General features: G+C 42.1%; 1 protein-coding gene across 3 annotated transcripts in view; it reads left to right on the forward strand.

Moving 5' to 3' along the window:
- The window catches only part of AKT1 (AKT serine/threonine kinase 1), a 78,904-nt gene that overhangs the window by 49,191 nt on the left and 16,946 nt on the right, over positions 1-12,767 (forward strand). For all 3 annotated transcript variants that reach the window (XM_064713524.1, XM_064713522.1, XM_064713525.1), the window contains exons 6-10: positions 6,050-6,181; positions 6,346-6,411; positions 8,237-8,305; positions 9,015-9,140; positions 10,405-10,533. In XM_064713524.1, the coding sequence (XP_064569594.1) occupies positions 6,050-6,181; positions 6,346-6,411; positions 8,237-8,305; positions 9,015-9,140; positions 10,405-10,533 (522 nt within the window). The remainder of the gene's footprint in view (positions 1-6,049; positions 6,182-6,345; positions 6,412-8,236; positions 8,306-9,014; positions 9,141-10,404; positions 10,534-12,767) is intronic.

A 12,767-nucleotide genomic window follows, 5' to 3' on the forward strand; every position in this document is an offset into this window, starting at 1 on the left:
CACTGCAGTGTCTGTCCATAGTGCTTCTACAATTTGGGATTTTGCACTAGTCACTACCTAGTCTGAATGCAGAGGGCCAGCTGAGGAATGGCCTTCCATGACATGAGTATGTGCCAGAGGAGATCTTTGCCCTGTTGAGCCTTTTAAGGTATCTGTCTTCAACTTCCCTTTATTTCTTTCTACCCCATTGTGTTCTCTTCGTATTTCTGTTTTCAAAAGTGTTCCCACCTGTTCCTGAAATAGGGAATTGATAGAACCTTTCCCCATGCAAATCCATTGTCTGTGGATTTTAGGTGGGCACTTCCTCCTGTCTTCATCTCACCATTGTCATCCTCACCCTCTTTCATAAGTTTGTTTCAGTTTTGGGAAAACCAATGAAGTTTTTGTATAAAAAGATATCCACCAGTGTCTTCACTAAGCTTGTGTGTTCCCCTTGTGTCATATCAGTGCTTTCAGAGTGATGTGATTGGCTACTTTAATGCTACCTGTGTCAGCTTGCCATCAGGCTTCTGGGTCTTTGGCTGAACAGATCCTGCTCTTGCTGAGCAGTTCTTAATGTAAGAACCACATAATTCATTAGATAGTCTTCTGAAACAGTGACTGTCTTCCTGGACATGTTAGTGAGGATAACCAGAATTATTATTGGGGTTCTGACATTAACTGTGTTGAGCAATTTCGCAGAAAATCTCCTCACCCAGCTCTAGGGAAGAATATGGAAGATTGCTGTTAGGGGCATTTTAAATTTTTTCCCAAACTGAGGCTGCAGCAGCCTCTGGTTGTGTCAGTCCTATTGTTGCCATGTTGGCAGTGGTCACTGATCCAACGGTAGAGTCTCTGCTCAGCCTCTGATTCCTCCAGTGCTTTTCCTCATGGTGAAACTAATCAGAGTAAATGGCTGATCTGGGAGGCAGTGCCAGAGACTGGAAAGATGTCTCAAGATATTTTGGGGTGCATGTGTGTGGGGTTAGGGGACAGTCAGGCCTTGCCCTGGTGAGACAGTGAAGTGGCCCAAACCCCCCCTAGAGCCTGTATCCCAGCCTGGCAGAGCTGCCAGTCACTGACACACCAGAGGCAGTGCTCCATTCTCCCTAACCCAGCTCCTGAGAGGCCAAATGAACACGAGTCCCACCTGAGGGAAGGGCCAGTGAAGGCCAAGGGATATTTAGGGTCCAACACGAGGCCATCGCCTTGTCTGGACTCTGCCTGTTCTTGGACTTTCTGTCTGATCACAGCTGAAACCCAGGAGTTGGTAGCTGTATCTGTGCTTTTCTAGATTTTTCCTGTCTTTTTCTCCTCATTCCCTCTTGTTGGCATATTTTGAGTAACTTACCATCGAATGGATTTAAAGTTTGCTAAGGTGAATGGACCAAGTTAATATTGTGAGAAGTGTTTTATGTTGATTGGATATTGCAGTAAACCTTTAGCCAAAGTTGCCTGATTTTCTAAAGTTTGCCAGTAAGGGTTTTGTGTTGTTTTGACCTCACGAGAATATCTGGTTGGTATTTCTTCTGTATGTCCAGCTCAGAATAAGGAGAAGGTAGTTTTCAGTCAAAACCTGTGTTTTCTGGCAAAAAGGTCATTGAATCCCAGGTATGGAAGCTTGATCAGACGCAGACATGTTGTCTGAGAAAATCTGGCAGAAAACTCAGGTATATATTGAAGCTTTGTCAAAAGAAGGGAAAAAACTGCCTGGTAGGGTTCCACTTCGGAGTCCTAAATGGCTGCCCAGAAAGATGAAGCAGCACGTGTTGGAAGGGCCAGGGAAAGAGCTGATGAAGTTGCAAATTGCCTCGGAGGCTGAAACAATAGCTCGCCTCAGGGTGGAGTGAGAATTAACAGCCCAAAAGCAACTAGCCCGAAACCTGAGAAACCTGTTAAACAACTTTGTGCGGGAACCAAAGAGCTTTAGAGTTGCAAATTAACACCATTGAGGAAGCTGTGGAGGATGAACCAGGGAATCCAGCCTAGGGGAGGAGTTGTGCCTCCCTGACGGTGATTTCAACCCTCTCTGCTCTTCGGAGGAGTTTGATGCAACAAAGCCAAACCCCTCCCCAAACCATAAGCTCTGCCCATTGGTAAAAATGAGGTGGTGGGACTCTCTGAGCATGATGTCACTGATGTCACCTCTTTCCACTCCCTGGAGGAGGGGTTTGACTCAGCAAAGCCAGCCCCCACTGCCCCTCACCCCAAGCCCTGCTATCCCAAGGCAGAGGTGATGGTGATGATATGACACTCTGCAACAGAATTGGTTAATTTGCTAGGGAAAATTAGCAGTCGTCCTAAAGAAAATAAAACTGAGAATGTTTTGAAAATTTCACTGATAGGGAGTGAAACAAAGCTTTCTGAGGAGGGAGTGACCTGTTGTGAGTTTAAACCTGTTGGAGTGTATATTAATTTGTTGGAGGGCGAGGAAGTCATCCCTCTCCCCACTCCAACGTGTGGTAAATTGCTGGAAGAGCATGGCAGGCAGTGGGCTTCCAACCAGTGCATGGGAAACAGCCAGTGCCCTGTTGGCCTTCTCCAGTGTTATTGTTATTTATTGCAAAATTTAAGGATCAAGCCCAAGACAAAAAGCTCTCTGTGCCAGCTCCAAAAAGTGGGAGAGGGCGTTGAATTCAGTTTCCTTGTATTTGCAATGAAGCTTTGCAAGCTCCTCCTGCCCTGCCTCCTCCTGGCAGCAAGGGGGTGTTGAGCCTTCCCACCACCAGAGGTGGGACTGCAGAATCCGTAACCTCTGGGGGAAAAATACTTTTGTCATTGTACAAATTTGTTGTTCTAGTCTTGGTAATAACTCTGCATGTTCAAGTACATCCTGACCAGACAGAAGCCTGGATGTATGTCTGGAAGTGAAATGAAGAGCTTCTTAAGGAGAAGTGGAAAGGACTCTAACTATACACACAGCTGTGAGATCTGCAGCTGGAGACATCTAAATTATGTGATTAAAGTCAGCTCTGGACAAAGAGGAGCACAGAGGGACTGTATTGAACAATATAGTAAACGGCAAATCCATTGGAGAGAAAGCTGCAGTGAAATCTGAAATCTGAAATTAAATACATTAAATGGTTTATCATCTTTGTTTTCAGAACAGTGTCCCCAGTATGCCAGCACTATTGTTTGCTCCTGGTTTAGTTGACCATCCTAGCAGGACATAGTTCCTAACAATTGTAGTAGCAAGTATGGTTTCAAGGTAGTGAGCAAGAAAGAAAAGAGAATGGTGTCCTTTTCCCTAAGGACCACTCTAACATCACACACATAGAACAAATATATGTTTTTGGTTGGCTTTTGGACTGGAGTCCAAATGTGCAAAATTGGATGTAACAGAATATGTAGATCCAATGAAAACTGTTTTGTCTAAAGTGAAAAGGCCTCAAAAGTATGGTTGGCTACTCTAATTCAAGTTGGCCTACATGGCTCAGAATGCTCATCAGTGTTGTTAAGGTACTACTAGATAACTTAAATTTCATTAGTGATGGTTGCATTTTTTATATGTTCTAAGGTTATTTTCACAGTCTGTTAATTATTCAATTAAACTTTCTATAGCAGAGAACACAGAAGATTGCCAAGTAGACGCTTCCTCTTTTTGAAGTAGGTTGGAGTGGGACCAAGTTTTCTCCTTCTAGAAGTGTTCCATGAGAGGATGAAGTGATGATAGGACAGAGGAGTTGCTGTTCTTTACTGCATCAAGCATTTACATGTTTTTATCTTGAAGGGTTTTAAGATATTTATGTTCATATATGTTTGTATAAGTTTGTTGCTGCAATAATTTGAGATGTTCATATTTTCCCTCTGGTTGCCAGAGTGAGTGAAAGATTCCTCCCTCCAGTTTAGTTTTGGGAGCTCACACATAGGATTTCATATGATGATGGAAACAAGTTTATGTACCTCTTCCTGTCTTCTCAGTGCAGAGTATAGAATTACTGTATTGAGGAAAGTGTGTGTAGTAATGGTAAGCAATGTGTGAGGCATGATTGTACAGAAGCAGGGAATGTTGAACTGTTGGTGGCCCTGGAATGAAGGAGAAAAGGGGCTTCCCAGTGGAGCTGGGAAGTTCCAGCTGTAGATGAAGAAGGCATAAGTGATTAAGAGAAAAAAGATTTGGGGTTTGAGAACTGCTGAAGAGTCTGGTAAAGTTGGAAAGTATCTGGTCCAAACTCAGGAACTTGACTAAAACAATGTGCTGAGGAAGTTGGAATGACTGAATGTTGGTGTGTATTGGACCCCACCCCTGAGGCGATTCAGGCAATTAGTAGAATTTTACTGAATGTTGTTTCCCTCTTCCTCTTTCCCTGGGTACAGGTTCTGGTAATCCCCCTGAAACTTGTTTGGTGGGAGGGATAACAGTGGCAATTTGGGATGTGTATATTTGTTCAGGTGGTGCTGATGCCTGGACCTATAAGATAATGGACTCCAAAAGGCAAAACAACCTAACTATTGATCCTTACAGAGTTTGACAAGGAGGACAGTGTATTGCACTACCAATAAGTCATAGAGAATCCTAAATTGAACTTACCAAGCTATTTTGGAACCCAGTTTACAGGTCCAGCAAGTGCCAAAAATAATTGTATAAAATCATATAAAACTTCCCAGAAAAGGAGTGCTGTCTCAAGAAACACACAGGAAATCACCGACCAAACTGCTGGACTCTTCAGGCACTGCAGCTGAAAGAATGGTTCATGAACTCTTCCCCTGGATCCTGATTTGCATCTCACCTCACCTGCAGTGAGGAGGGAGTGGAGAGCACTGCATAGGAGGATATTAACTAGACTTATGTTTTGGTTATTGGACTAGCAATTGCCCATTGTATGAGTTTTAGTGTACTTTCCTCTTCTTTCCTTTCTGCCATCTGCTAGATCAGACCACAAGAGGAAAGGTACCATTACTGTGGTCCTGTCTCGAGGCATGGGATGGTTGTCAGAGACTGGAAAGATGTCTCAAGAAATTTTGGGGTGCATGTGTGTGGGGTCAGGCCTTGCTCTGGTGAGACAGTGAAGTGCCCCACCCTCCCTTAAGCCTGTATCCCAGCCTGGCAGAGCTGCCAGTCACTGACACACCAGAGGCAGTGCTCCATTCTCCCTAACCCTGCTCCTGAGAGGCCAAATGAACACAAGTCCCACCTGGGGGAAGGGCCAGTGAAGGCCAAGGGATATTTAGGGTTCAACACAAGGCCATCACCTTGTCTGGACCCTGCCTGTTCTTGGACTTTCTGTCTGATCGCAGCTGGAACCCAGGAGTTGGTAGCTGTATCTGTGCTTTTCTAGATTTTTCCTGTCTTTCTCTCCTCATTCCCTCTTGTTGGACTATTTTGAGTAACTTACCATTGAATGGATTTAAAGTTTGCTAAGGTGAATGGTCCAGGTTAATGCTGTGAGAAGTGTTTTATGTTGATTGGATATTGCAGTAAACCTCTAGCCAAAGTTGCCTGATTTTCTAAAGTTTGCCAGTAAGTGTTTTGTGCTGTTTTTGACCTCATGAGAATATCTGGTTGGGATTTCCCCCATATGTTCAACTCAGAGTGCATGAACCACTGGGAAGCCCTTTCAAAAGTCCCATTGAGCAAGTAGATAGAGACCTTACAGGGTGTAATTTTGTCTCTGGTTTTTGGTACTGCTCAATGAAGCACAAGAAAACTGATCTCGTAGAGAGGTGGGGAACATCAGAGAAAAGGTGTGGGTTTAATCCCTGGAATTAGAGCAGCATGTGCCTTTTAATGAATGTCTGCACTGGCTAGGAGGTCAGAATGGCTATGGATTAATATGTTCAGTGTTACTTGTACAGTTCAGTGTTGAGTCATGCAACAGAGCGTTCAGTTAATTGAAAGCTTATGGTTTTCTGTAGATAGTTTGATTGATTATCTTTGGGAGTGCACTGGCATTCATTTTTGTGGAAGAATCATTTCTGCTCCTGAATTCTACTAAACAAAAGGATGAAAAATCCCACATGTGCGACATATGCGATGCATTCTCACGTGAATGAGAAATTCTGGTCTGAGAATAATACACTTCTTGTTAGATCATGTAATTCATTTCTTCTTTATCTGTATCGTTAACAGACCATGAATGAGTTTGAATACCTTAAGCTACTGGGAAAAGGCACTTTTGGAAAGGTCATTTTAGTTAAAGAAAAAGCAACTGGACGGTATTACGCTATGAAAATTCTGAAGAAGGAAGTTATTGTAGCAAAGGTGAGTAAATGGGAAACTTTGGGATGTGGTTTACCCTTGATACAGCCTGTGTCAAAGTCATGGGAAGGATTCTCAGTAGTTGTAAATAATTGCTCTGTTAGTGTTTGAAATGGACCCCTGATCTGGGGAATCACTTTGCTGATTTCTTTCTGCTTGCGTTTCAGGATGAAGTAGCGCACACGCTGACAGAAAACCGGGTTTTACAGAACTCCCGGCACCCCTTCCTAACAGTAAGCATTTCTGCCTCTGCACAGTGTAACTTGATATCCCCACCACCAAGGCTTTCCTTATTTTTTGTTTCTTACTTAATGCATCTGAGGTCTGTGTTTACAGAGTGGCTGAGTACTTTTGTAGCCTTCCATTTTAGGGGTGCATAAATGAAAATACTTTTTCAAGTTTTCTGATTCTTGCAGGGCAGGTCCTCAGCACCTCTTGAAGACAGTGTTTCAGGCTGTGGTTTGACATTAGGGCTCACCCATTTAATTGCTGTCTCAAGAGGAGTATCTGCTTTCCTTGCCCTTCAAATGTTTGGTCTCCCCTTTGTGGCAGAGGTCAGGGTGACTCTGCTTTTGTAACAAACAAATTCAGGAAGATATACTGGGCAGAAAAAAAACTTTGATTTTGTCTTTGTTGGTTTTTTTTAAGCTCCCAGATACAGCTCACCAGTGGCATCAGAGCACTGGTAATGCCTGCCAAAGGATAGTGGTAGGAGCATGTGGAATGGGAACAAGAAGAGCAGGACTGTGCTTTATCTGCTGCTTTCTTTTTGAAATTGTAAAGTCAATCCATACTCTCATTTTAGACCTCCATTGCCAGCAGTGTCTCTGGGCTGAGTTCAGATATCTAAGTTCCATCTCAAGATTTTGTTTGTAATATCTACTACAAGTTGTCCTGAATTTTTTACAACTGCGTAAAGCCTCTAAGAGACTGTGTAGGATCCTGGTTGTTTCATTTGGCCAGGTACAAGGGCTTAGCTGGAACTCAGACCTTTTAAGCATGACCTCTGGAAGTAAATATTGCTTGTATTGAGTAAACTCAATAGTGTTGACATGTCCAAAACCTGGTTCTTCATTTTTCCAGAAAAAATATGACTGGTTTAGAAGTGCCACCCTTTGTAATGAAGACCACAATATCATATTCAGTATTTTCTTTTCAATGCTTTTATAAACCAAAGTATCCAGAACAAGGGCTTGAGAGATTAGCTACAAGACTGGGTCTAGCTTGGGTGCTAGGAAAAGGTTCTTACCCAGAGAGTAGCTGGACCCTGGGATAGGCTCCCCAGGGAAGTGGTCACAGCACCAGCTTGACAAGTCCAAGAAAAATTTGGACAACACTCTGAGGTCCCTTGTGGGATTCTTCGTGTGGTCCTGTGCAGGGCCGAGAGTTGGGCTTGATGATCCTTTTGGGCCCCTTCCAGCTCAGCACATTCTGTGATGAAAAACCTTAATACTATGGCAAACAAGTTGATGTTACTCCAGGAATCCCTGTGACAGGACTATACACGGGCACCTTGTGACTCTCCATCACAGCCTCCCTCTGTCTGTTTCTGTGCATTGCCCACAAATTGGTATTGCCAGTGTTGGCCAATCCCCTGGCAGGCTGTCAGCAGCAGCAGGGCAGAGGCCAGGGGGCTGGTGTGTGAAAATATGTGTGCTTCATATAAGAGGTCTTGTAGCCAGTGTGGTGAAACCTCGTGCTCCAGGGTTTGGTTGTGGCCTCTGTTCTGTCAGTTGAACCTGTGGCCAGAGGAGGAAACTTCAGTCACTGTTGATGCACTCTGAGTCCCTGTTAATGGGCCAGAACTTTGCTTTGCAGCATTTTAGGTGATGATAACTTCTACAAGGAATTTGTTTAATGTTTTATTGAATTTTTTTAGTGAAATAAGTTGGCAGTTTCCTCAGCTGCAACAGGAAAATAAAAGTATTATATAAGATTTAGGGACAAAACATTCACTAAAATAGAAAATTTCACGTCTGCTTCTGAGAATCTATTAAAAATGCTTTTCTAATTGTCACTATGATCTGTCTTCTAAGTTTTGGTTTAAATCTGTTTCAGGCTTTAAAGTATTCCTTTCAGACACATGATCGCTTGTGTTTTGTTATGGAGTATGCTAATGGAGGGGAGGTAAGGGAAATACAATAATGTTTAATACTTTAGGATTTTCTTGTTCTACTGCTAATTTTGCTTGACATTATTTAGCTAAGGTCCATTTTTGCAATTCTAATTAATCCAAGTTGTCCCAATTAAACAGAGCTGTTCACAGGTTTAACTAATATGAAGAAATAAGACTTAATTTTTTCAACTCCGTTTTTAGAACATAGAGGTTTTGGGCATAGGTTCATATTTTACATGACAGCTGTATATTGTAATCTGACATTCAGAATTTCAAGAAGGCAAGGTTGCTTTCTAGTTGCTCTAGCTGTCAGACAAGTTTTAACACTTAATATTGTGAGTACACTTGGAGGGAGAACTAGCAACTGCTGACTGCTATTAGAGTCAGGAAGGAAAAGTTGGAATATTAACATTTCTCTTAAATCATGCATTGGGCTTTAGTTTTAACATGTATTTGTAGTTCAGTCAAAAATAGTTTTATAATTTTCTGACCCTGTAAGACTGTAGTACATGTACTGGTTATCAGTGTGTGTCTGTGAATATGAGACATAATTATCTAATAATTTAATTTATGATGCTTTTTAACACATTTGGGAACTTAGCTGGGTGAGGGTGGGAAGGGGTTTTCTCTTAGTTAATAGCATCTTCCAAGCAGGATGGCTTGTGAACTGCAAGGCATAATTCAGACACATTTAAAGTCAACAAATTACTGTTCTTGTAGTTGTTTTTCCATCTGTCAAGAGAGCGTGTCTTCTCTGAAGACCGTGCTCGGTTTTATGGGGCTGAGATTGTTTCAGCGCTGGATTACCTGCATTCAGAGAAGAATGTGGTTTATAGAGATTTGAAGGTACGTAGAAAAATCATTTTCAGGCTTTTGGGGTTTGGCTTTTTGTTTGTTGTCAAAAAAAGCAAATGATCCTGAACTATTAAGAAATCCTTTCCTGACTGAACTTTATCCAAACTGTTGTTGCAGCTGTTGGGCTGGACTTTACAGGATGTCTAAAGCCTTTGATAGTCCAAGAAGCTGCATAAGGCATTTATTGTGACTCTGGCAGCATTTCAGAGAACATGAAGGGTTACTGGCCTACAGGGGTTTCATTTTCACTTGCCTGCTTATGTTCTGAGAGAAACTTTGCTGGTGCTTCTGCACGGTGGAACATAATCCTGGTCTTAGCAGAGAGATGGAAGTTCACACTGCATGGATGTTGTGCTTCCTTGCAGTGTGCTCACATCATCTTCATAGTAGCTGCTTGCAGTTAGAAAACTGCCTATGCTTCAAGTTTCTCATTTGTTTGGGGAGCACAGAAGGGGAAAAGAAACCCCAACCACCAAGGTATCTCAGGGCAAACAGACTTGAGAAATTCTTGAGGAAAATGCAACAATAGCATTTTCTTTCTTCCTAAGCAGAGTTTTTAGGACAGGATGAAGGGATCCTGATAGTTCATTTAGGGGCAGTATAAAGGAAGCATGCTCTGTAATGTTCTCAGACAATGTCAGAGTAATTTTGGGATCTCTGTCTCCATATCACTGTGATTCCCCTGTAATGCACTTTCTTGATACACTGAGGAAACTGTCCTAATACCTGGGTGACTTTCTCAAAAATTAGAGGCTCAGGTGGGATGAATGCCATGTGCTGAGTAAATGTATGTACTGATTCTCATTTAAAGAATCTCTTTGGAAGTGGTTTCTTAACCTTGCATATGATTTCTGTTTTATTTATTTTATGCTATTACTTACTGGTACAGATTGTTTAACAAAATCAGAGTAAAAGCAGAGATGAAGTTGTGTGAGGGGGAATACTTAATATACTTTCTAAAGAACTGGTGTTCTACTGATGATGATACTGTAGAAGCATAAATACAATGTTCATGTTCTGCATTCTTTCTGTATATATGGTTGGTTACCCCAAGACTACAAATTAGTTACTTCATGTTCCCTAAAGAACTGAGCAAAATGTTACCAATGTATATTTACATTTTACATGCTCTGGCTATGACCCAGTGAGGATGAGGTTCAAAACTCATCTGCAAAATTCATGTCTTTGATTGTCCTGCTCAGGATTAGTGTATGTTACAGGTAATCATGTCTTCTAATTTGGCTCTTCTTCACAGTTGGAAAATCTTATGCTGGATAAAGATGGACACATAAAAATAACAGACTTTGGACTATGTAAAGAAGGCATCAAGGATGGAGCGACAATGAAGACTTTCTGTGGCACTCCAGAGTATCTTGCACCAGAGGTATGTTTATGTTGGCTGTTGTGTTAAATTGCCTTCTTTCACGCCTTCCGTGGTAGCAGTAGGAGTACAGAATAATTCCTGTGCCATGATGTGCTCATGCACTAACTGCTGTTATATAATTACACATCCTGAGACTCCTTTATTCATCATGATCTGGAACACATCTTTAGCATAATGATACATGATAATTTTTTGGCAGGGTAGTTTCTTCCACTTGACAGAGTATGTACGTTTTACTGGAACAGTGCTTGTTTCTTGTATCAAATACATAATTTTTAAAAAAGCCCTTTTAATCACTTCAAATATTTCATGATAGATTATCTTTTTTGCAGCTTGCTATGTGTTTTCCTATTTGAAAGGTTTTCAGTAGGATTTCACTTGAGAAGTAGAAGTATTGTCCGATTCTTTTACTATTTGAGGGCAGTCAAAGGTGACATGCTTTCAGAAACAGGACAGACCAAGCTGTTTCTGCATTATTTAGCATGGCATGCTTTAAAAGTGCTGACTGTTTTATGACTATAAAAGCACAGGATATTTCTCAGTGTTGATTTGAGCACTCCAGTTGCAGAGGAAATAAATCCAGGCAGGGGATCTCAGTTCCCAAACAGTTTTGGGTAATTTTTTTTGTGGAGATTTTACTTTTTCCTTTTTGAGTGCAAAGTTCAAATGCATGTTTGCAGGTGTGTTCCTGAAGCCCTCTGAGTTGTGCACAGAGGTGGTGTTAGAGCTGGGGGTGAGTTGGGGTGGATGAGAAGTGAGGGCAGGTTGTAGGGGATGCGTGCACACTCGTTGCTCTGGGCATGTTCTGAGCTGTGTGGGAGCAAACTCCTGGACTCCTAGGGCATGAAGCCCGAGCCAAGGTGGGGTGCCTTGTACAAGGGCTGCTTCCCTGCAGTGAGTGGGGCTTTGCTTCCCGTGGCATTTGCATTTCCATCCTGCTCAGAGCACACAGAGAAGTGAGCCTTGGGCTGCCAGCAGGTTATGGATTGTTGCCACAGCTTTCCTCTGAGTTGGGAGACTTGAGCATCGCAAACCTGCCTTGAATTGAACTGTGCAGAAGTAACAAAGATGGGAAACCAGTGTGGAGGAGGAATATTTCTGCTGTGAGCTGATGTCTTTGCTGATCAGTGCTTTTGTGCTCCCTGCTTTCATAGTGGTGGCAGCATGCTCTTGGGTTTTGTTTGGTTTTTGTTGTTTTGGTTTTTTTTAAACTCCCAGCTGCTTTCAAGGGCTTCCAGTCCTTTGTAATAATGAAGAACATGGGCACCTGTCGAAGTAGCTTGCAGCAAAGAGGTGGAGCCAGTCTCATGGTGACTGCCAGCTTTTCCATGGATCACCAGAAGTCTTCAGTGAATCTAAATTGGGGTCCATGCACCACAATTTGAGATTTACTGATGCAGAGAGTAATTAGCAGCATGACAGAGTGTTTATTATTCATAAACATGCCTTTTATTTAAGCTTCCCTCTTAAAATCAATTGCTGAACTTCAGTTTCTCATCAAGGATTTTATGAGGATGCTAAAAATATTTATTGTTTTGGTTTTTCCTAACTTGGAACGTGGGGACTCCCTGTGCAGGCAGTTGGGCTGTTCTTTCTGTTCTGTTACTTGCTATTATTTTTTCTTTTTTAATATTTATGATGAGTTGGCTCATCCAAAAACCCTGAAGGACAAATCCTTTTGATTAACTCAGTTCTGTCCCTTACTTGCAAGTCCCATCTGTGAGTTGGAGTGTTAAATTCTGGGGAGGCTTTTGTCATCTGGCATAGCATGCAAAAATCTGGAAATTGTGTGCAAATGATCTTCTGTGCATTTGAGATCATACATCCTTCAAAGCAGGGGTGTCAGTGCTCCTGTCTGCATTTGTAACTCGAGTCCAGCACAGCAGTGTGTCTGTACAGTTGTTGCATCGTTGTTTTTAGGTTCATACTGGAATCTCATGCATGGATGACAGTGACTGAACCATGTCAACTTTGATGTGTCAGATGCATCAATGGCTGTGATGTGTACAGCTGTTCTGCCTTCTCTTTTGAATTCCGTCTCACAACAGTCTAGAGCTGCTCGTTAAGAAATTATGATCCCTTAATTTAGGGAAATGACCTTGTTACTTTACTGCTCCCCAGCTATCCAGTGTCTGGCAGTAAATCATGGATGAGTGCAATATTTTTTTTGTTACGGTGCAGTTTTGATACTCGAACCATTGCTCTCTTCTACCCAATCACCAATATGATGATAT

This window comes from Zonotrichia leucophrys, chromosome 5 (assembly GCF_028769735.1).
Source record: "Zonotrichia leucophrys gambelii isolate GWCS_2022_RI chromosome 5, RI_Zleu_2.0, whole genome shotgun sequence".
Lineage (NCBI taxonomy): Eukaryota > Metazoa > Chordata > Aves > Passeriformes > Passerellidae > Zonotrichia > Zonotrichia leucophrys.